General features: G+C 57.3%; 1 protein-coding gene across 2 annotated transcripts in view; it reads left to right on the plus strand.

Moving 5' to 3' along the window:
• Window positions 1-10,104, plus strand: part of POMGNT1 (protein O-linked mannose N-acetylglucosaminyltransferase 1 (beta 1,2-)) — a 30,796-nt gene extending 20,692 nt beyond the window's left edge. Inside the window, exons 12-22 of one of the 2 annotated variants that reach the window (XM_073357835.1) lie at window positions 3-86; window positions 715-756; window positions 1,297-1,355; window positions 2,411-2,483; window positions 3,330-3,458; window positions 4,018-4,143; window positions 4,407-4,471; window positions 4,949-4,993; window positions 5,226-5,361; window positions 5,941-6,050; window positions 6,431-10,104. In XM_073357835.1, coding sequence (XP_073213936.1) covers window positions 3-86; window positions 715-756; window positions 1,297-1,355; window positions 2,411-2,483; window positions 3,330-3,458; window positions 4,018-4,143; window positions 4,407-4,471; window positions 4,949-4,993; window positions 5,226-5,361; window positions 5,941-6,050; window positions 6,431-6,524 — 963 coding nt within the window. In that variant the 3' untranslated portion in view covers window positions 6,525-10,104. The remainder of the gene's footprint in view (window positions 1-2; window positions 87-714; window positions 757-1,296; window positions 1,356-2,410; window positions 2,484-3,329; window positions 3,459-4,017; window positions 4,144-4,406; window positions 4,472-4,948; window positions 4,994-5,225; window positions 5,362-5,940; window positions 6,051-6,430) is intronic. The other variant, XM_073357836.1, reaches the window with a different exon arrangement.
• Window positions 10,105-20,121: the final 10,017 nt, after the last annotated feature.

The following is a 20,121-nucleotide window of genomic DNA, read 5'->3' on the forward strand; positions in this document are numbered from 1 at the left end:
AGGAGCCAATGGACGTGGTGGAGTTGTTTGGCCTGAAAGGGATCCAGCACACTCCGATCAGCATTAAAAATGCCCGAGTGTCCCAGGTGAGGGACCCTTCCTACTTTTCCCTCTGGCCCCACTTGGGGAAAGTCTCCCCCCTCTTCCTGGTGCACCGTGCCTCCCACACAGACCGGTAGTGGGGCTTGAATCTAGGAGCTAGGGCGGGGAGGGGGGGGGGCAAATTTACTGATCCTTTGAGCCGCATACGACAACCTTCAGAAGTTTGAGAGCCAGGACGCACCTGCCAGGGCTCGGGGCTTCAGCCCTGCTCCTGCTGAAGCACCGAGACCCCCCCCCCCCCCGCCCCACTGGGCAGAAGCCCCTACCCTACCACTCTGCTGCAAGACAGGGGTCCCAAGCTCCTCCCAAGTCTGGTAGGTGGAGAATGGGCGGGAGGGGGGAACGTGGGGGCTCCGCGAGCCACACTTCAATGGTAACCGTGGGTTTGTGAGCCACAGTTTGGCCACCCCTGACCTAGAGCAATAAAAGCAGGAGTTTCCACTGCTTGAATGAAAGGGTGGGTCATGGACCTGGCAGCAGTAGTAGACTCTTACATGGACTGGATCCATGCTTCCCCCAGGGGCGCCCTCCGATAGCGACCGTTAATCGATGTCTGGAGGGGATAGACGCCTCGGTGGTGGTGTTTGCTAACGCCCGTGTCTCTTCCCACAGCACTACAAGGCCAGTCTGACTGCAACCTTCAACCTGCACCCGGTGAGCAAGTCCCTGCTCCTCTTGACCGTCTCCGCTCTCAGTGCCGGGCACTTCCGCTCCCCATAATGAGCGCTGGGAACCCACTCGGGGACGAGCTGGGCACTTGCGCATCAGGAGAGCGACGCCCGCAGTGCCTGCTGACAGGAGCAGAAATTCTCGTCATGGCGCAGCATCCAGGAGCGTGGCGGGGGAGAAGGAGGGAAACCCACTCAGGGCAGCAGCTTGGGTGCCTTCCTGCTGGCGCTGGGAACGCCGCAGTTCCCTGGTGTCACTGAACCCACTTCCCTTATGCCCGTCTCACGGGAGCGATGGCTGCGAAATAAAGTCCTCTGAGAAGCAAAATGGCTGCCTGTGAGATAGCATCCATGGCCAAGCACCACCACTTTGGGTTTGAGTCGAGACGGGCCTGGTGCAAATCACGTCCGCGAGGCTTGTTGGGGCCGAGCGCGGAGAGTAGCGTAGACAAGGGGATGCTGTGAGATGTCTCTAGTCTGTCCTTAGTCCCCTTCATCCTGCTGATGTCTCTCGTTTCTCTCCCAGGATGCCAAGTTTGCTGTAGTGCTGGAAGAAGACTTGGACATCTCCATCGACTTCTTCAGGTGAGGCTTGTAACATGCTGACATCAGGCCCTCTGCTTGGCCCTGCAGCTCCCTTGTCGTCTCGGAGGCCCAACCACATCCGTCTGTCTTGCCAGACCAGAAACGAGTGGCTCTTCGCTCTACTGGTGCACCACGGTCTGCAGGATGGTCCCGGGAGACGTGGGAGCATCCTGCTGATGCTGGGATGGGGGTGACCCTATTATCCACAACCAAACTCTGATTACAAAGAGGGCATGTGTCAGAATCTCCATCCGTCCTAGGGTTTTAGCTGCTCGACAGCTTCCTCGATGGTGAGAGGTCAGTGCTGCTAGAACTCCTGGCTCTTCTGTTGACTTACTGGGAGTTCACGGGGGGACATCACTGGAATTTGTCATGCCTCTGTTTTGCCCGTCTGTAAAATGGGCTCGCTACTTGCAGTACCTACCTAACAGCGGGGCCCGGAAGCTTAATTAATATATGAGCATTTGAGGCTGGTTCTGGGAGCTGTCGAGGGCCGGTGCCGGCAGAGGAATTACTACAGGGACTAGAAACAACTTGGGCCAGATCCTCCGCTGATGTAAGCACGTGTAGTTCCATTGCAGTCAGCAAGGCTACACTGATTTTACAATCAGTGGAGGATCTGGCCCACTGTCGTTTTGATCTCCTTTGCTGAACCCTGATCGCTGGGTCAAAGGCTGCTTTAAGTGACTTCCCGCAGGTAGTAAAATGCTTTGAGCATCCTCTGGCCCCAGCTGACCCACATTTTGCCCTGCGCTGAGGCTGGCAACTGTCCCTCTCCTCTGGCCCCTGCCTTAACTTCTCCCCACCATCCTCTCTGGCTGTGAGGGTGGGAGCTGCCTGCCTAGTGGGTCTGAGCAAAGAGCCTCCATGACGGATGGGTGCACTGGGGGTTCCTAGGCGTCTGTTACCTCCTCTGCCCAGCTGGAGGACGGAGGGGCTTATTTAGGATCGAGGTGTTGTGTCTCATAGCAGTGGGTGGGAGAGAATCCTTTTCCAGGGTGAGCTGGGCACCCAGGAGTGCGGCCAGTCCTGTCTGTAATCTGTCTTGTTTCTAGCTTCCTGAGCCAGTCGATCTATTTACTGGAGGAGGACGACAGCCTGTACTGCATCTCGGCTTGGAACGATCAGGTAGGCTCATGGATACTCACTTCTCCTGCCTCTGTAACCCCACAGCAAGACCCGCTCCGATGCAGTCCAGCGTCTCTGTGCTCCGTCTCCTCCAGGCGCTGGTTCCTGCCGCCCGTCTGGCAGGGATTGTTGCCTCCGGCTCCGTTTGCAGCACGCTCTTCCCTCTGCAAAGGCAGCTGGGGGGGGCCCCAGAAATGCTTCACGCGGTACAGAGACGTACCATGTGAGCTGAGGAGATCCCAGATGGCCCCCGCTGCAGCTGCTGGCCCCAGCGCCGAGTCTGCGCCACGCTCCACCCCCGCTGGGTGGGAGAGCGAGACCGTCCTGTGCCCACCCTAGGCGTTACGACCTGGCCCCTGGGGGTTTGGTTCATCCGTCCCGCCACAGATGGAGACGGAAGAGCAGACGGGCCAAACTTGAGTGGGGCTGCGACATCCCCCTCCCCCCCGCCCCCTTCACCCAGGCACCAGGCCACAACGCCGCTCGGTTTGGGGGCCAATGTGCACTGGCTGCATGCACCGCTAGAGAAGACCCTCTCAGCTCGCCCAGTCGGCCCCCTGATATTGAGGGGCCCGGAACTGACCCTGGGGAGCTCAGGGCAGGGGTGGGAGATGTATGTGAAGGTGGGAGGGGAAGTGAAGGGCTTCAGGGCGGGTGGGGCAGGCAGGTGCTAATCCCTTCCAGAGGCTGGTGAGGAAACCCCCACCCAAAGGAAGGGGCGAGGCACTGGCCTTCCTGTGCTGGGAATAACGCCTCCTCCTGGCGTACCTGCTCTCCCGGGGTCCCCGTGGCCCCCTTTCGGCATCCTGGCGAGGGCGCGCTGAACGCTGCCCTCTGGCCCCGCAGGGCTACGAACACACAGCCGAGGACCCCTCGCTCCTGTACCGCGTCGAGACCATGCCCGGCCTGGGCTGGGTGCTGAGCAAAAGCCTCTACAAGGACGAACTAGAGCCGAAATGGCCAACCCCAGAGAAGGTCAGTGCCCTCCACTCTGCCTGGTAGGAGCCCTGGCACCCCTATTGCTGCGGGTATGGGGGGAGCAGGGGCTGTGAATCTTGGTGGGCAGCCAGCAGAGGAGCTGCCGTGAAGCATCCGGGCTGTGGGCACCCGCAAGCGACGCATGTTGCTCTTAGGTTTTTAGATACAGGGACGGCGTCCACGTTCCGAGCCCCCAGCTCCGAGGGGTTACCGACCCCGCTGTCTGCAGAGCCTGGGTAAAGCCAGTGCTCTGTCTAAAAACACGTCCATCTCTGCCAGAAATCTGTCTGAGAAGCCCTACAATAACCAACACCAGGGGGTGCCGTGTGGGCTCTGGCCATAACCAATGGCTGCCTGCGTACAGCATCCAGTGTCCACGAGCAACCTGCAATAACATGCCCGGAGGCATGGAGGTCCAGGGAGGGAGTCTTTGGCACAGAAGTATTTCCATCTCCAGGGGCTAAGGGGCTTTTTTAAGGAACAGCGTGATCAGCGACAAGCACCCAGTGCAGCAGCCAGATTCCCACTCTAAAGCAGCATCCTCTCCCCTCTCCAGCTGTGGGACTGGGACATGTGGATGCGGATGCCGGAGCAGCGGAAAGGCCGGGAATGCATCATCCCCGACGTCTCGCGCTCCTACCACTTCGGCATCGTGGGGCTCAACATGAACGGCTACTTCCACGTGAGTGATGCCGAGTGCTGTCTCCCGCGGGGGTGGGGAGGGGGCGGGCAGGTAGACAGGCTCCCCTCCCTGCTCCGAGATGCAGAGGCTGCCCGTTGGGCATTGCCTTGGGCTGTTATCTGACCTCTGCGCTGGGCTCGCGAGGCGCATCAGTCGGGGAAGGGGCGTGAGCCAGAGCGTTGCCTTGGCTCTGAAGGATGGAGCCGGGTGAGCTGGATGAGCGGTGATCCTCTGACGAGTCCCTTTTTGCGCTTGGTTCCCAGGAAGCCTATTTCAAGAAGCACAAATTCAACACCATCCCGAATGTGCAGCTCAAAAACGTGGAGAGGTGAGTGCCAGCCCACTGCGAAGGAACGACTGGAGGTCACCCAGAGCCTGCTGCACCATAAAGGGCTTGGTCTCTTGTACCTCTTAATTCTATCCCACCCCACCGCAGCTTCCCTATTCCAGCTCCGAGCTCCCCCTTCCCCACTGCGCGTAGCTCTGCCAGGGCCCTTCCGTTCTGAACGGACGTGCCCCACAGCTGCTCCAGTAGCTTTCCATCCTGCCGAGCAGAGAGTGACACAAGGTGCATTGGATCAGATGCCCACTGGCATATGTCACTTAAGCCAAAGCACCAGGGGGCTGAACGCTTGGTGCAGGAACCACGTCACCGGCACCCGCTGTTCTCCCCTGTTGCGACGCTGGGGACGTTGGACCTGGCTGGGAGAGGAAGTGTGTGGCCGTCCATCCGTGGCATGTGGCCCATCTCACAGAACCTCCCTCCTCATTCGCTGGCCCTTTACGCTCTGTCTTTCCCATGCAGCTTAAAGAAGGACGCCTACGAGATTGAAATTCACCGGCTCCTGGGGTAAGTGTGTTCTGCGTCCCATGCCCTGAAAGATCAGGGCTGTAACAGGGCCTGCCAGTGCTTTGGGATTCACAGGGATATATCTAATGCCTCCTATTGGAGGGACAGATGGGTCCTAATGTGGTCCTAGCCTTTCCTCTCCGGCATTGGCTGGGACCCTATGTGTATCGCATGCCAGGGGGTGGGTGGGCGCCCTTGGTTGCCCACTCACCAGCCCTGCGCCCCATTTCAGCGAGGCTGCGGTTCTGGATCACAGCAAGAACCCGTGCGAGGACTCCTTCCTGCCCGACACTGAGGGCAAGACCTACGTGATGTACATCAGGATGGAGCAGGAAGCCGACTTCACCACCTGGACTCAACTCGCCAAGGTGATTCCCTGCCTGGTCCCCGTGTGACTGCAGCCCCCTCCCCAACATTCTTAGCTGTGGCTTCCATGGCGGCGGAGATTCAAGCTACGATGCCCAACTTTTGTCTGGCGCTCAGCTGGCCCCTAGCACCAACTCCCATTGGCCGATTCACTTGCCCCCGAGCCTTAAACGGGGGCTCCAGCCTGCACGGTGACTCCGGGGTTGACTGTGCACCAAAGGTACCAGAGCACGTGTGGTCAGGTCCCCGGGAGAAGGAGGCAGCTTTCTGCTCCCCGGCCCTGCAGTCTCCCCTCGACCTGTGAATCGGGCTGGCTAGCGCATCAGGAGCCAAGAGCCTGCCCTGCCGTGGGGTTACTGGCTGGCTGCTGAGGCGAAGGGAAGGGAGCATAGGGCTCTCCCCAAGCAGCCGTGGGAGAAGGAGTGGGATTTGCAGCGCTTTGAGCCCAGGGCGTGGTCAGTGTTTCCATCGCTCCGCCGAGCAAATCTGCAGCCCAGACCGGCCCAGAGCCGCAGGCGGAGCGTGGCAGGGTGGGCCGTGGTACATGTCCTCAGCTCTCTGTCCACTGCTCCCCCTCCTAGTGCCTTCACGTCTGGGACCTGGACGTCCGCGGGAACCACAGAGGCTTGTGGCGTCTCTTCCGCAAGAAGAACCACATCCTGGTGGTGGGCGTGCCCGCCTCCCCTTACTCGTGAGTATGGCCACGCCCCCCGGGGAGGGGCCCGGAGGAGGAGGTGCAAGATCCCTGCAGCGCCCCATGAAATCGCAGGGCTAGCGGGCTCCCCTCCTGCACCCGGCACGAGTCGGGGCTCGTGCCCGCGGCTGGGTCCTCTTGCAAAGGAAACTCTGGTGGGCCCCTGCCTGGGGAGAGGGGAAAACCCCCTCCAACCTCTTAGAGCCGAAGGCTCCGTATTAACCCAGTAAATACCACTCTTGAGCAGAATCCCAGCTGCTCCCTGTGGTTACAGGGATCTGCCCCTTTCGCCCGGGCCTGTACAGCACCCAGCGCGGGAGTTGCAGCCCCTCAAGTGCTCCCGCGTCTGACCAGCTGCTCCTGGCTGGTCCCTGCAGGTCGAAGAAGCCCGCTGCGGTGACCCCGATCTTCATGGAGCCCCCCGCCAAGGAGGAGGTGGCCGGGCAGGTGGCAGCAGCAGAGCAGACGTGAGCCGGAGAGATCTCCACGGCACCACCACACGCAGAGAGGAGAGGGGGCAGCGCTTGGTAGAGGCTGGGTACTCCCAGTGGGGATGGGGTAGGGACTTCAGCTGTGCCCCATGTGCTCCCCGGACGGAAACCGGGGCACAGGACCCCGCCCCTGCCTGGGGACTGGCTGCTGTTGCTGTGGGACCTCGCAGCATTGCCCTGTAGGATGTGACGCCCGCCCGTGCACACGGGCTCTCTTTTTAACACTGACTCTTTACTAACTTTGCCCCCCTCCTTAGGAGGAGGCATTTTAAATGCACCGGCTCCTTTAAGGCTCTCTCTGCCCCACGGTGGGGTGGGAGGGGATTTTGTAGCCCAGTAAGTGCCCATGCCCTCAGGCCAGACTTTATTTATTAACTCTTGTGTGGCTGGCTCGCCCTGTGCCTGGCTTTTCCATCGGGGCCTGTGCCCCTCTTGACGGCTCTGCCCTGGGCCGGTGGTACCCTGGGCGTCTGATCCAAGGTGGGTGAAATGCCCTGTCCTCTGCCTGGTTTGTGGGGCAGAGAAGGGACCTGGTACATCCCAGCTTGAGAGAGGTTTGGGGATGTCACTGGTGGAAGACGGCAGCAAGGGGGTTGGGAGCCCAGCAACTCCATCACAGGCAGCTGCTGCGGCAGGCCCCGTGTGCCGGAGGGGGCCATGTCCTGCTGTGATCACTACTGGTTCCCGGTGGTACTCGCCCACCCTGCCGGGCACTCTCAGCCCCCCTTGCGCTGAGCGAGGTTGGGCTGGCTCTGAAGAGCGGCCATGGGATGCTGCTCTCGGGCTGGGGGTGGCTGTCCCCTCTGACCCTGAGCCCTGCCAGCCTGACTGAAGCTACGGAAAGGGAAGACATTCAGGGACGAGGCAGGTTTGGGTTTCCACTCCCCTCTGCGTGTGCCTTAGTGGAGGTCGCACAGGGCGGGGTGGGATGAGTGAACCCGGCCTGTAGATTTCCCCCCTAGCTGTAGCCAGCGGGAGCTGGGAGTGGCCCAGCAAGTGATGCCACCGCGTTCCAGTTTGATCTGAGTCCAATAAGTCTCCGTCCTGTGGTCGATGCCTATATAGAGATGATTCTCTTTTTTCCCCACCCACCACCACCTTCCTGCCAATCAGATTTGCAGGAGCAGCTCTTCGAGCTGCCTCCTCTTTGAGGCGGAGGAGCAGGGGAAGGCCCCCACCCCGGGAGCTCTCCTTTGAATTGGTTCGAGCTCTGGCTCTGAGTGTGGGAGAGACGGCGCCTGGATCAGGCACTCCCCCGCACCTCTGCTCCATGGAATCAGACTCTCAGCACTTCAGTTCCCCGGGCTGGCTTCCAGCCCCAAAGCTAACCAGACAGTGCATTTACTGGCAGCAGACCTGGAGGCAGATGGCAGTGAGCAGAGCACCAATGCACTATAATTTGGGATGAGGAGAGCTGGGGGCTCAGGAACGAGACCTGTAGGATTATGGTTTGATTGCAGCCCAGGCATGCAGGGATAAGGGTCAAGACCAAGTGCCTAACTTCCATTGGTTTCAATGGGAGTTAGGCATCTAAATAATCTTGAGGTCTGGACCACAGTCCTTGCCAGCTGCTGGCTGTTTTGGCCCATGCTATGCAAGCTGGCTGGCTGGCAGATCTGGCGTCCACATCACTCACAACTGGCCATCTTGGCTGCAAGGTCAAGGGTCAAATGGGGCAAACCCGTGGGGCATTTGGACTGCCGCTGCCCATGGTGTTTGTAGAAGATTCTGCTCTCTTCGCTGGCCTGATGATCACCGCGCATCCCCCTCTCTGCTGCCATGGTTTCCAGGTACGTTGGGACGGTCCCTGGCTGAGTGGCTGGGGCCATCCGCATTTTGTGGCAACGGGGAAGGGGGAGGAGCGTCAAAGGGGCCTGATGATTTTAAAGGCGCGTGTGATGAAAACCAAGTGATCATTAGAAGCAGCTTGGCTGTACTGCGGATCGAAACCCACCTCAGATGAGCCTCCGATCCCCAGGGAGTCTCCTGCATATAACGCTACATTAACTTATTTATTTATTCGACCGTAGGGATGAGGTTTTGAACCAGGAAGGCACCTGGGGTTCTCTTTTGGGATTGCTGTCAGAGTGGGGTTTCCCACTTAGCAGATGTTGGGGTGTTGCATTGTTCCATTCCGTTCTCCCTTGGCCAGTTGACTTTGGCAGGGTTATGATGGCCTCTGGTGCTTTTTTTTCTCTTCTCACCCCCAAAATGTACAGCAGTACCTCACTGGGTTAAACTGGGAAGCCCAAGCACAGGTGATGGGGGATTTTTGCAAACGCTTAAGGAAACGCGCACACAAAATCGACCCAGCGTATGTACCGTGAGTGCTAACTGTGCTCTGCCACAGCGAAGGCTCTGTAGCGTACTTTGCCGAGACCCGGAAAGTCCCCCTAGTGCTGTGTCCGCCGCTGCGTCTCCAAGAAGTGGAGAGAGACCTGTGTCTGGGGGGCAGGTTGCTGGGGATGAAGTGTGGGCTGCTGCAGATCTCCTGTACTGGTGGTGTGCAGTGACCGTTCTGAACCCCGGAGTGATGCTCGAAGGCTGGAGGTATCCTACTCCTTTTCTCTCGAAGAACCCCATTTCCCCCCACCCCCCGCCCCGGCTGCCTTTTGCAGACAAACTTTGAAATAAAGCCCCTCCCTTGTTTTACAATCGCTTGTGGGTTTTGGCCCTGAACTGCTGCTATTTCCACTCTTGTTCTGTAATCGGTTTAAACTTGTGGAGCAGAGAAGCTGGAAGAAGGCAACCCAAGCTGGTTCTTTGCACACTGAAATAGTGTGATTTGATTGCTGGTGTCTCCTGGCTTTTTTTCTTACTACCTGGCCTCGTCCTGCAAAGGCCACAGCTGCGGGAATCCTCCTCTAATCAATCTTTCTCAAGCCGGCTCCCCCTCTGCTCTAACCAATGGCATTGCAATGCACAGAAAAAAATGGAAGGGCCCGATTGACTTCACTTGATAGTGTCTGGGTCCTGCCCCATAGAAGCCAATGTCCTGTTGCCTTCAGTTGTAACAGGATTTGACTCTGGAAAGGGGTCACACTGTGTCTGGCTCTGCAGCGCCTCGATGGGTCAAACTTTTCTTACCCTCCTTCCTTGAAAACTACCAGCTTCGTGCTGTCAGCCTCTTTTGTTGTGTGCCTCTCTCTCTCCCCTGACTGCCCCAGTCCATCCGGCTTGGTCCGCGGGGCTGGCCAGCCCTGGCTTGCCCAGCTGCAGGGTCCTGTGTGTAATGGGGTGGCAGGACAGGGGCTGTGTGAGGGACGGGCTGGCTTGCCCAGCTGCAGGGTCCTGTGTGCGATGGGGCGGCGGGATGGGGGCTGTGTGAGGGATTGGTGCTTTCTGAATCCGGTTTATCTTTTTGTCAAAATAAACATTGCAGTCCTGTTTACCCTTGTGTCTTTCGCCTCCATCTCCGTGTGGGTGCTTTTCGGGTTCTCTGTATGACACCGGTCCCAACCTATCACTGATCTGGAGGCCACCGGGAGAGAAAAGTGGATGGGGGTAGCTGCGGGCGCGTGCCCTTGGTGGTCAGGGCCTTCCTAGGCTCTGAGCCCCTTCCTAGGCAGCGGGAGGGAAGAGAAGTGGATCCAGACTAGCAAAGAAGATAGCTCTTTTGGATGAACGGATGGATCAAGCCCACCAGGGTTGGTCCGGGGGGGAAGAGTGAATAGACATTCCAGCCTAACTTCTGGTTTTTGTTGTTTGGGGGCGGGGGGTGTTTTGTTTTCTAAGATGCTACCCTTATTGTTACTGGTCCAGGATGTGGGTGCATTGAAAGAGGACGATGGGACACTCTGGTGGGCCTGGGGAAAGGGCTGAGAGGATTCCTTATAAGAGAAGAGCCTCACTCCCCTTTTAGGTAGTCTCTTCTGTAATCACCGCACACACACACTTGCAAGGGGGGGTGTCCTTATACCCTTCCTTTCACTTCTCCTCCTAGCATCTCTGTGAAGTAGGGCAGCGTTGTCTCCATTTTATGGCTGTGGAGCGGAGATGCAGCGAGAGCCAGTGACTTGCCTGAGGTTCACATGCAGCAGGGCTCAGACGTGGATCGTCGAAGTCCTAGTTGAGGCACTGAACCCAAAGGCCATCTTTCCTCCTTCAGAAACATCTTATATCAGTAATTCCTAGGTGTGTGACAAAATGAATCCCGTGTATAGCTGACTGCCATAGGAGGAGATCCTGAATGGATCTCCAAGGCATGCCATACTAATCTGAAGGGGTCAGCGAACAGTCTATACAAACAGTCTACATCCATACAGCTTCAGTAAACGGCATGTGATCCACATAGGTGGAACACGTCGGGGGCAGGAGAGGAAGGATTGGGGCCTGGTCATGGCAGCTCTTGCATGGGGGTGGGGGAAGGGAGGGGTACACCTTCTCCTCTGTCCCAAGGGGGTGTCTTCACCTGAAGAGGTCCTGCTGCCGGTAGTTGTTAGCGTCTCATCTGTTGGCTTGGCTTTTCTCTTTCGGCTCTCTGCAGGCCGGACAGCCCGGCTCTGAGACTTTACAGCGGCAGAATTGCTTAAGGAAGAACTTGAAGGAGAGCTTCCCCCCGGGGAATTTCTGGGCAGCTCTGAGGAACGTCTACTGCAGGGCTTCCCAGGAACCGCCACGCACAGCAGCGCCAAGCCAGAAAGTGCTGCAGTGTCCGGATATCCGCTTCCCCACGCACATGGGCACATGGAAGGGAGCTCAGCGGGGCAGTGAGTTTCAACAGACTCTTGAAAACAATGCGATTCTTCTTGAGAGCCTCAGACCGCCTTCCTGGTTAATCCCCTTGAAATCTAGTGAGGGAGGGATGGCGTGTAGATTCTGCTCTTTTAAAGGCAGGAGAGTAACTGAGCTCTCAGGATCTTTGCCTCATTGTGGGTCTTGGCCACTGCTGGGGGCCTCTGGACTTTGGCTGTGAACCAAGAGATGCCCTAGAAATGTCTGTCTGTCCTAACCAGAGGAAGCCACCAGAGGTCCTCAGAGCCCTGTCGAGTCTAGGTGGGGCCCTCAGCGTGATTTTTGTGTGGGGGGGGTTTTGCTCTGTTGGTCCTGGAGGCTGGTTCTTCTTTTCTCCCCCTACGTGGTTTGTTTTCCCTCATGGTGAAATGGACCACTCAGCCCCACGGTCACAGGTTTGTCACAGGGCTACGGAGTGAGGTCATCTCTCCCGCTGCCCCCGCACCAGCTGAGGCAAATCCGTGTCCCCAAGAGCTGGAAACCACAAAGTACATATGCAGGAGGCCGCCTCTGAGGCAGGGCCCTGCTCCGGCTGCTGCTGAATGCTGAGTTTCTCCATTGTGCAGGTCTCTGGTTGTAATGTGCCGAAGGTGTGGCCTCCCCGGCAGCTACGTTACACAAAGTGGGGAGGAGGATTGTGGATCCTGCTACTACAAATACACAGACCGTGCTGCTTGGTGTGACGAGGATTCTCCATGAGCTGCTAGGGTCTAGGCCTAGGGCACAGTCAAAACAGTCCTGAGCCCTTCCAGCAGGGGGCAGGCGTCCACCAACCAGCCCCCTGCTGGTGCTCGGGAACCCAGCGCAGTAAGAGGCAGGTGCAGGCTTCTAATCTAACCCTTTCGTCGCAAGTCTCCGGGGTGGTTTTCGGTGACTGATTTTCTTCCACCTGCAGCTCCTCCATGAGAATCCTAGCGCTCTTCTCTCTGTTGCTGTTTTTCTTTTTAAAGTGTCCAGCCCTAGCCTCGGTGCTTGCAGCAGGAGAGGGAGGCCTTGTCTACACTGAAGCCTTGACCAAGCCGTGGGCAGGAGACCAAGTTACAAGAGACTTGTCCCTGACGTATTACAATACAGCTACCCTGGGGGGGGGGTGAGGGTGAACCCCTGCAGCCAGGCACTGATTGGGCCGGGCCAAAGCTTTAGCCTGGGTTTGGAAACAACTTAGCTCCTGACTTGGTGTGTACGCGTTTAAATGTATTGTAACCACGTCCCCTGGTGCGCAGAGGAGACCTTAGCCCATGAGCTCCGCTTTGCCCCATTGCGTGCGGCAGTAGCTGGGGGGCCTGGTTGGCTGTGCCATGGGTGTGTACGCAGCAGGGTTAGCAGGTGGTTAGCCTCTGCCGTTACCCCAAAATTCAGCTGCTCAGAAGCTGCCAGTCCTGGTCTGGGGGAAGTGCCAACATTTCAGGGGAAAGTTAGTTCCCGGCGGCCCGCCAGGCAGGCTGCCCAAGAGCCGAGCAGGCGTGGGGGCGCCAGGCAGGTTTCCATCAGAAACGGGCCGGGCCCCCAGAGCTCCGTCCGAAACGTGTCCGATTCCGTGGGCTGGTTGTTGCAGGCGGCCCGCTCCCGCTCCAGGCTTTGATTGCAGGGAACCCTCATTTTCCGGCAAGGAAAACCATTCCCCTGGGGACCTTCCAGTCGAGTCTGCTTCTCCGGCCTGGCCCAGGGCCCGCAGCCTCTGCTGCCATTGTGTTAGCTGCCATCCAGCTACCAGCTCTTATTTTGCTGTTTGGACCCAACTCCCTGATGGAGCCCGGGTCGCTCCTCGCCCAATTCCCGTTGTGGTGGGACAAACTGGGGCACCGCCCTCAGCCCCGCGCTTCGGGGGGATGCGGGGGAAAACCAGAGCGGCTATCGCCCCGCACGTCTGCAGAAGGACACCGTGGGGCCCAGGGCAGCCTGGGAGGCGAATGGGGGGGCTGGCGACAGCCCCAGCAAGTGCCCCCGCTCTAGCCCTCCCCGCTCCGCTCTGCCCCGCCACCTCCCAGCAGCGCTCGGGGGAGAGGGGCGGAAGCCAGAAAGCGGCGGGGTGGGGGCTTGGAAGGGGTGGAATCGGGGTGGGAGCTTGGGGGAAGGGGTGGGGCCTGAGGCGGAAAGCGGGGCTGTCCCGGGCCCCGCACTCCCCCCAAGGACGGCCCTGGCGGTAGGTCGTCCCAGGATAAGCTGCCCTCCATGCAGCAGCTGCCCCGTGGGTTGTGTGCGCTGGGAGTGCAGTATCCTTCCGCCCCCGGGCTCTGCGACAGCCCCTCTGGTTTTCCCCCACCCTGCACGACTGCCCGCACAGCTGCCCAGCGGAGTCGGGGGGGTGACGCACGTTTGCCTTCTGAAAAAGCTGCATCAGGGAGGCCTGAAGCCAGCTGTGTTTGTAACCCGAGGTGTGAGCGGCCCTTTTAGGATGGGGGCTGGGGGGGAGGGGCTGGCTGTTTCCTTGTCCTCCACCCCCGCACCCCTCTTCACATCCTGTTCTCCCTGTGTGGTGACTTACCACACAGCAAAGGTGTGAATCTTGGGGGGAAAATGTCTCCGGCTGAGCACCAGCCCCTGCTGAGGTGTGAACTCACTTTCCCAGGTGACCCCCGCCTCCCCTCCACGCCAGGGGTGAGCGCTGCTTCCTGCATCCTGCTCCTTTCTGGGGAGCTCCGAGCCAAGCAGGGCCCCTGTTAAATGCTGACCTTAGGGAGAGACAGGACATTAAATGCAACCCCCCTCCACCCCCCCCCCCCAAATCGTTGTGACGCATACCACCGTGCAGGCTGACGCCTCGCCTGGCAAAACCCAGTGGCATTTGCCCTTGATTTCAGTGGGAGGCCTTGACTTTGCATCATCAAAGCACCAATTAAACTGATTTAGCAGTGGCCTTTAAACCCCTTTACAACCCATTTCATTCTGCTTCGTCCCTCCTGGCCGTCAGATGTGGTTCTATGTAACCCATTGCTTCACCCAGTGGTGACATGCAGCCAGCTCTGGGGAGGAGAGTGGTGGCTGCATGGCAGCTTCATGCAGCATGATAAAGAAGCGCATCAAGAGCTGAAGTGTAGATGCCTGGATCCCGGGAGCCCCCACAGGGCTTGTTGCCTCTTTTGCTTCCTGTGCCTCCGATGAGATAGTGTTGAGTGCACCAGGTCTCGTCTACTCAAGGACTTTAGCCAGTGGTAACTGCAAGCAGTGCTGAAAATGCCTGTAGAGCCAGGTCCTCCCAGGCAGCATCTGCCTCCTGGTGGAGTCTCCACAAAACATCTGGGCCGGGGATCAGCATGGACGTGGTATAATCTGGCCAGTCTGAGGAGGGTTGGGTTTAAGGACTTGCTATCTGGTCTTTACCATCTCCTAGAAGCTGCTCTGGCAGCTGCTGCTGCTTCCCCGGCAGCTCCTGGCCCCATCCGCACAGTGCAGCGGGAAAGATGGTGGCTTTGTCTCTGGGGAGGGCTGGCAAATGTATGTTTTGGTTTTGGCCATGTTTAAAACGGCAGCCAAAGCTTTTTGGGTGCTCTCCAACCAGTTCTTCTCTCTCAGCCCCTGGCTTCCCCTTGGGACCACACGGCTCTCTGCTGGGCCAGCCCTTTGGGGCAGAAGCTGTGGAGAACAATCGGACCTGGGAATCCATGCAAGGTACAAACCAGACGTGCTTTTGCAAGCAAATCCAAGGACAGTTGCGGGGGCCAGAGCTCATTGCCTCTGAGAGGAGGCGAGTCCAGGAAACCTGTCCTGCTTTTGGCCCCTTTCTCCATGGAACAGTTTTGGCCCTTGTGTAAGACCCACAATAGCCCAAGAGCAATCCTGCCCGGCCCTCGGGCAATACACACGCAGCTTAACGGCTCTTCGTCAGGGCTAGCTTCTGCGGGGTCTAGCAAAAGCGTTTGTAGGGCCACCATCCCTGCAGCATCTGGTCATTCCTCTGCCGGTGCAAGCAGCATGGGTTCTGTCTGTCCGGGCACTTGGAGTTTGGAGTTTGACTTGCCCCGTCCCACACGGCTTGGAGCACAGCAGGAGCGTGGCCCGGGCAGCGTGGGGGGCAGGGTCCTAGAGTTCTCCAGACGACGCATCGCCTAGGGCTGGCCTCTCTAACGCTGGCGCAAGAGAGCTGTGCAGGGCCAGGCAGGGGCGGGAGAATGGGCAGCCGTAGCTCTTGGCCATCCATCTCTGCTAGGAAAAGGGACTCAGCTCTGCGTCAGTGCCCAGGGCCAGTCGCTCTGCTTGTAGCTTTGTCGCTGCTTGTTTCAGGTGCTTGCACGGGAGAGCCTCACAGTCGAGGCTGGGAGCAGACGATAGGCTCTCGGGGGACTGCGGGTGTCTGCCATCGCTCCCTGGGGACTTCAGAAAGTAACGGGTCCGGCCCCACTGTGAGAGCATTTCCCTCAGTCACAGAGGATTTCCCCATGTCTTTAAATGTTTCCAGCACGCTCTCTCCCCCTGCTTTAAATTTTAAATCCCTTGGTCAGATCATGGGAACCGGGGGCAGCCCTGAACCCTGTTCTTAGACCTTCAGCTGGGCCTGTCTTTCAGTACGAGGCAGGAAATATTGGTTAACAACTCCCTAACCTTGCAGCCTTTCAAAAACCACCCACCAGCTGGGCCACCTTCCTGTCTGAGACATGCTTTCTGCTCCCAGCCCCTCAAGCTGCTGCTGAGCGTTCTGGCCCTAGCCCCTGGGAATGCACCAGCCCTGGCCTGGGGTACAATTCTCCCGCTAGCCTCCGGCCTTGGTCCCGGCTGCCCCGCCGTTGCACTGATTCCGGCGTGCTGTTGTGCGAGTCAGCCGCTCAAGCGGGGCGGGGAGGTGGGGCGGCCCCGGCAATGAAAGGGCTAAAGGCACCACCCAGCTGGCCGCGTAACCAGCACTGGAGCCTGGTCTCTGCTGTGAGATTGTGACTGATTTATCTGCAGGACAGTAGCACCCAGGAACCCCAATCAGGGCCCCAGTGTGGAAGGCGCTGTACGGGCAACTAACGGAGGGGATGCTCCCTGCTCCCGAGAGCTCACCAGCTCGCTGACTGGAGAGAGGAGAATGCCCCAGCCTACCAGCACCTGTGACAATTTGTAGCTACAAAAACAGTGCCCTTCCTGCTCTCTGCATGGAGGACTGGCAACACACAACGGGGCTGGGAGTGGATCCTGGTGGATGGGAGTGGTTTCTGGATGCCTTGAGGACCACTGTCCTCGTCCCTTTGGGAGTCACAAAATCCCCTTTTCTCCTTGCCCTCCATGGCAGCTCGTGGGTATGGCCAGGGTTGGGATGCACTGGTCGGACCTCTGGGGCACTGCCCGGTGCAAGGTTCTGCATAGGGGATTTCCCACCATCCATCCTTCAACAAGGAAATAAGACTCCCTTGGCTGGATTTGCTGGGTTGCTTTCATGTGGGAATGAAGACGCTGAGGGCGAGCTGGTGGTTTTTTTTCCCCACACTCAGATATTTTTTCCCTTTGGAAGCGAGCGCTTATCATGCACGCATTAACCAGTAACTACTGCAAACAGCCATTAGGGCGAAGAGAGAGATAAGGGCAGAAATCCAGTGACATATAAAGGGCTGCAGCGCAAGAGTCAGGGACTCCGCACCATTTCCCACCCAAGCTGCGATAAGATTGTGGGCAGGGGCGGCGGGTGAAGGACACAGCAGCTGCGTTGGGTCGCGTTCTGCACCGCGCAAATATTACGCTGCGGTTCTGGCCGCAGAGGGAATGCTTGTCATGGGCTGAGCCGCCGTCTGCGCCCACCGGGGGGCGGTGTAATGAGAATCCGTGCCCCCATGCAGACAGGCCTCTCCCCAGTGGGACGTCCACGCCTGTTGCAGGCATCTCCCACTAGAGGGCGACAGTCACACACCCCTTGATGCTGATGTTCTATCCAGCAGGGGGCAGCGGTGCCCATTTGTCCCAGCATGGGGCACTGGATGGATGCTTGTCCCACCCTGCGCTGTTGAAGGAGTATAGCCAAAACGGGGTACATTTGAGAGCTGACCGCGACACTGTTGGAATGGCTGGAGCCCAGAGACCCCAGGCAGGTCCCATGCATCCATTCGGCCATGCAAAGAAAGGGGAGGAAAACTGCTGAAAAAGGGAAAACTGCCCTCCTCCCAAAAACTGCCATCGTTCCTGGATGCTCCTGTCACCGGCATCCAGGGTTGGGTCAGCCATAGGGACTGAACTCCCCATTTATGGCCTCGCTAGAAGAGGAGCAGGTTGCACTGGAGGGGGAAGGATGCAGCCCACATTATACTTGTTCTTGGAATAAATAGGGCTTGCGGATCATAGAACAGTAGGGCTGGAAGAGACCTTCGGAGGTCGTCAAGTCCAGCACTCTGCACTGAAATGTTGGTCCTGCTTTGAGCAGGGGGTTGGACTAGATGACCTCCTGAGGTCTCTTCCAACGCTGATATTCTATGACCAAATAAACCTAAACCATCCCTGGCAGGTGTTTGTCCAACCTGTTCCTAAATCCGCCAATGACGAGGATTCCACAATCTCCACCAATGACGAGGATTCCACAACCTCCCCAGTGACCCATTCCAGCGCTTAACTAGCCTGGAATCAGAAAGTTTTTTCTATTATCTGAGGCTAAATCTCCCTTGCCACAAACTAAGGTGCCTCCTTCTTGTCTGACTCGTGGTGGACATGGCAATCAATGTCTCACCATCCTCTTTATAACACTTGTCAGCCTGGCCCTAAATTCACTGAGAGAGAAAACGCTAATGGAGAAGGTGCTGGAAAAGTTCCGCTACCTGGAGGACATTAGTTCTGATGGCTCGGAGCAAAAGGCACCAAGTACTTGCGTTTTGCAAGACACGCTTTGTAACAAGGACGCATGACCTGCCTCTGTGGCACCTTGTTAATTACCTGGCATGATGTCAAGACTATGTGTCTAGATCATTGACCGAGGGCTCCTTCAACCCAAAGCAAATGTATCTTTCTGCGCCTCGTATAATTGAAGCTTCCCGCAAGCCAGGCAGTGTTCCTGGTTCTGGTTTCCACAAAAGGGGTGTGGTTTTCCATTGTCTAATGTAATAGAGGAGACTCTGCTCCTGCTAAACAACTGATCATGCCAAATTCCTGTCTTCAGCCAAACTGGAAAACATTGATTTCTTTCTCTTCCTATAAGGCTGTTTGTGGGAGAAATGTTTCAGAGTAGCAGCCGTGTTCGTCTGTATTCGCAAAAAGAAAAGGAGGACTTGTGGCACCTTAGAGACTAACCAGTTTATTTGAGCATAAGCTTTCGTGAGCTACAGCTCACTTCATCGGATGCTCACGAAAGCACTCTCCCATCAACGCCACCTCTGTGGCTGTGGGTACCGGCTACCAGAGCACCAGGAAATGTCCGGCAAGGCGCCGCGACAGATAAAGATTGTGGAAAATACCACTCCATCGTGCCACAAAGGTCTAGAACACCCGCCTCGTCACCCACTAAAATCAAGAAAACCCCACCGGTCTCAAGCCACAGCCCGCCTTGCGGACGGTAAGGACGTTCGCCGCAGATGGGCTGAAGCCCGGGCAGCTGCCAGCCCACCAAACAAAAATCTCATCGACGTCCCAACTGTGCAAGTGCCGGGTTTCTGCTCTCCACGGCGCATGTGGACCTGTATCTGCCCCCAACGGGGGAGAGGAATGTACTTACTTGTATAAGTAGGGGCATTGCAAGCAGATCGAGGGACGTGATCGTCCCCCTCTATTCAACATTGGTGAGGCCTCATCTGGACTACTGTGTCCAGTTTTGGGCCCCACACTACAAGAAGGATGTGGATAAATTGGAGAGAGTCCAGCGAAGGGCAACAAAAATGATTGGGGTCTGGAACACATGACTTATGAGGAGAGGCTGAGGGAACTGGGATTGTTTAGTCTGTGGAAGAGAAGAATGAGGGGGGATTTGATAGCTGCTTTCAACTACCTGAGAGGTGGTTCCAGAGAGGATGGTTCTAGACTATTCTCAGTGGTAGAAGAGGACAGGACAAGGAGTAATGGTCTCAAGTTGCAGTGGGGGAGGTTTAGGTTGGATATTAGGAAAAACTTTTTCACTAGGAGGGTGGTGAAACACTGGAATGCGTTACCTAGGGAGGTGGTGGAATCTCCTTCCTTAGAAGTTTTTAAGATCAGGCTTGACAAAGCCCTGGCTGGGATGATTTAATTGGGGATTGGTCCTGCTTTGAGCAGGGGGTTGGACTAGATGACCTCCTGAGGTTCCTTCCAACCCTGATATTCTGTGATTCTATGATTCTATGATTACTGCACAGAGGAAATTGCCGAACTGCGACTGTGGTGTGGTGCAAACTGTCGGACGCATCACGGCCGATTGCCCACTCTATGCTCCTCCTGGAGGTATTGCGGCCATTCACATGGCTACCCCTCTGCTCGGGACTGGATAAGAGGCCTTAAAATCCTTAAAATCCAACTGTAGTCACACCGTTGTTTTCACTGTTCCACTGTCTCCCCATGAAAGAAGATTATACTGGTACAACCCCTAGAGTGGATGCAGTTATATGAGTATAAAGATGCTTTATACTGGTATAATTTATTTGTCTTTCCATCAAGAAATAAACTGTACTGGATTAATCCTCTTTATACCAGTACAACTGCCTCCACGTGGGGGTGGTGACTTGCACCGCTTTATATAGTCTGGTGCAGTTAAAGTTGTACCGCTTGGGTGTGTAGACAAGCTCTGAGTCACTTTGAGTAGGACATGGGTGCCTAAATCTGTTCGGCACTGTTGACGTAGCTCAGTGGCTCTCAACCTTTCCAGACTACCCCCTTCTGGACTCTGATTTGTCTTGTGTACCCCCAAGTTTCACCTCACTTAAAAACGACTTGTTTACAAAATCAGACATCATCAAACTACAGAAGTGTCCCAGCACCCTGTT

The sequence above is a fragment of the Lepidochelys kempii genome, chromosome 8 (genome assembly GCF_965140265.1).
Source record: "Lepidochelys kempii isolate rLepKem1 chromosome 8, rLepKem1.hap2, whole genome shotgun sequence".
Taxonomy (NCBI): domain Eukaryota; kingdom Metazoa; phylum Chordata; order Testudines; family Cheloniidae; genus Lepidochelys; species Lepidochelys kempii.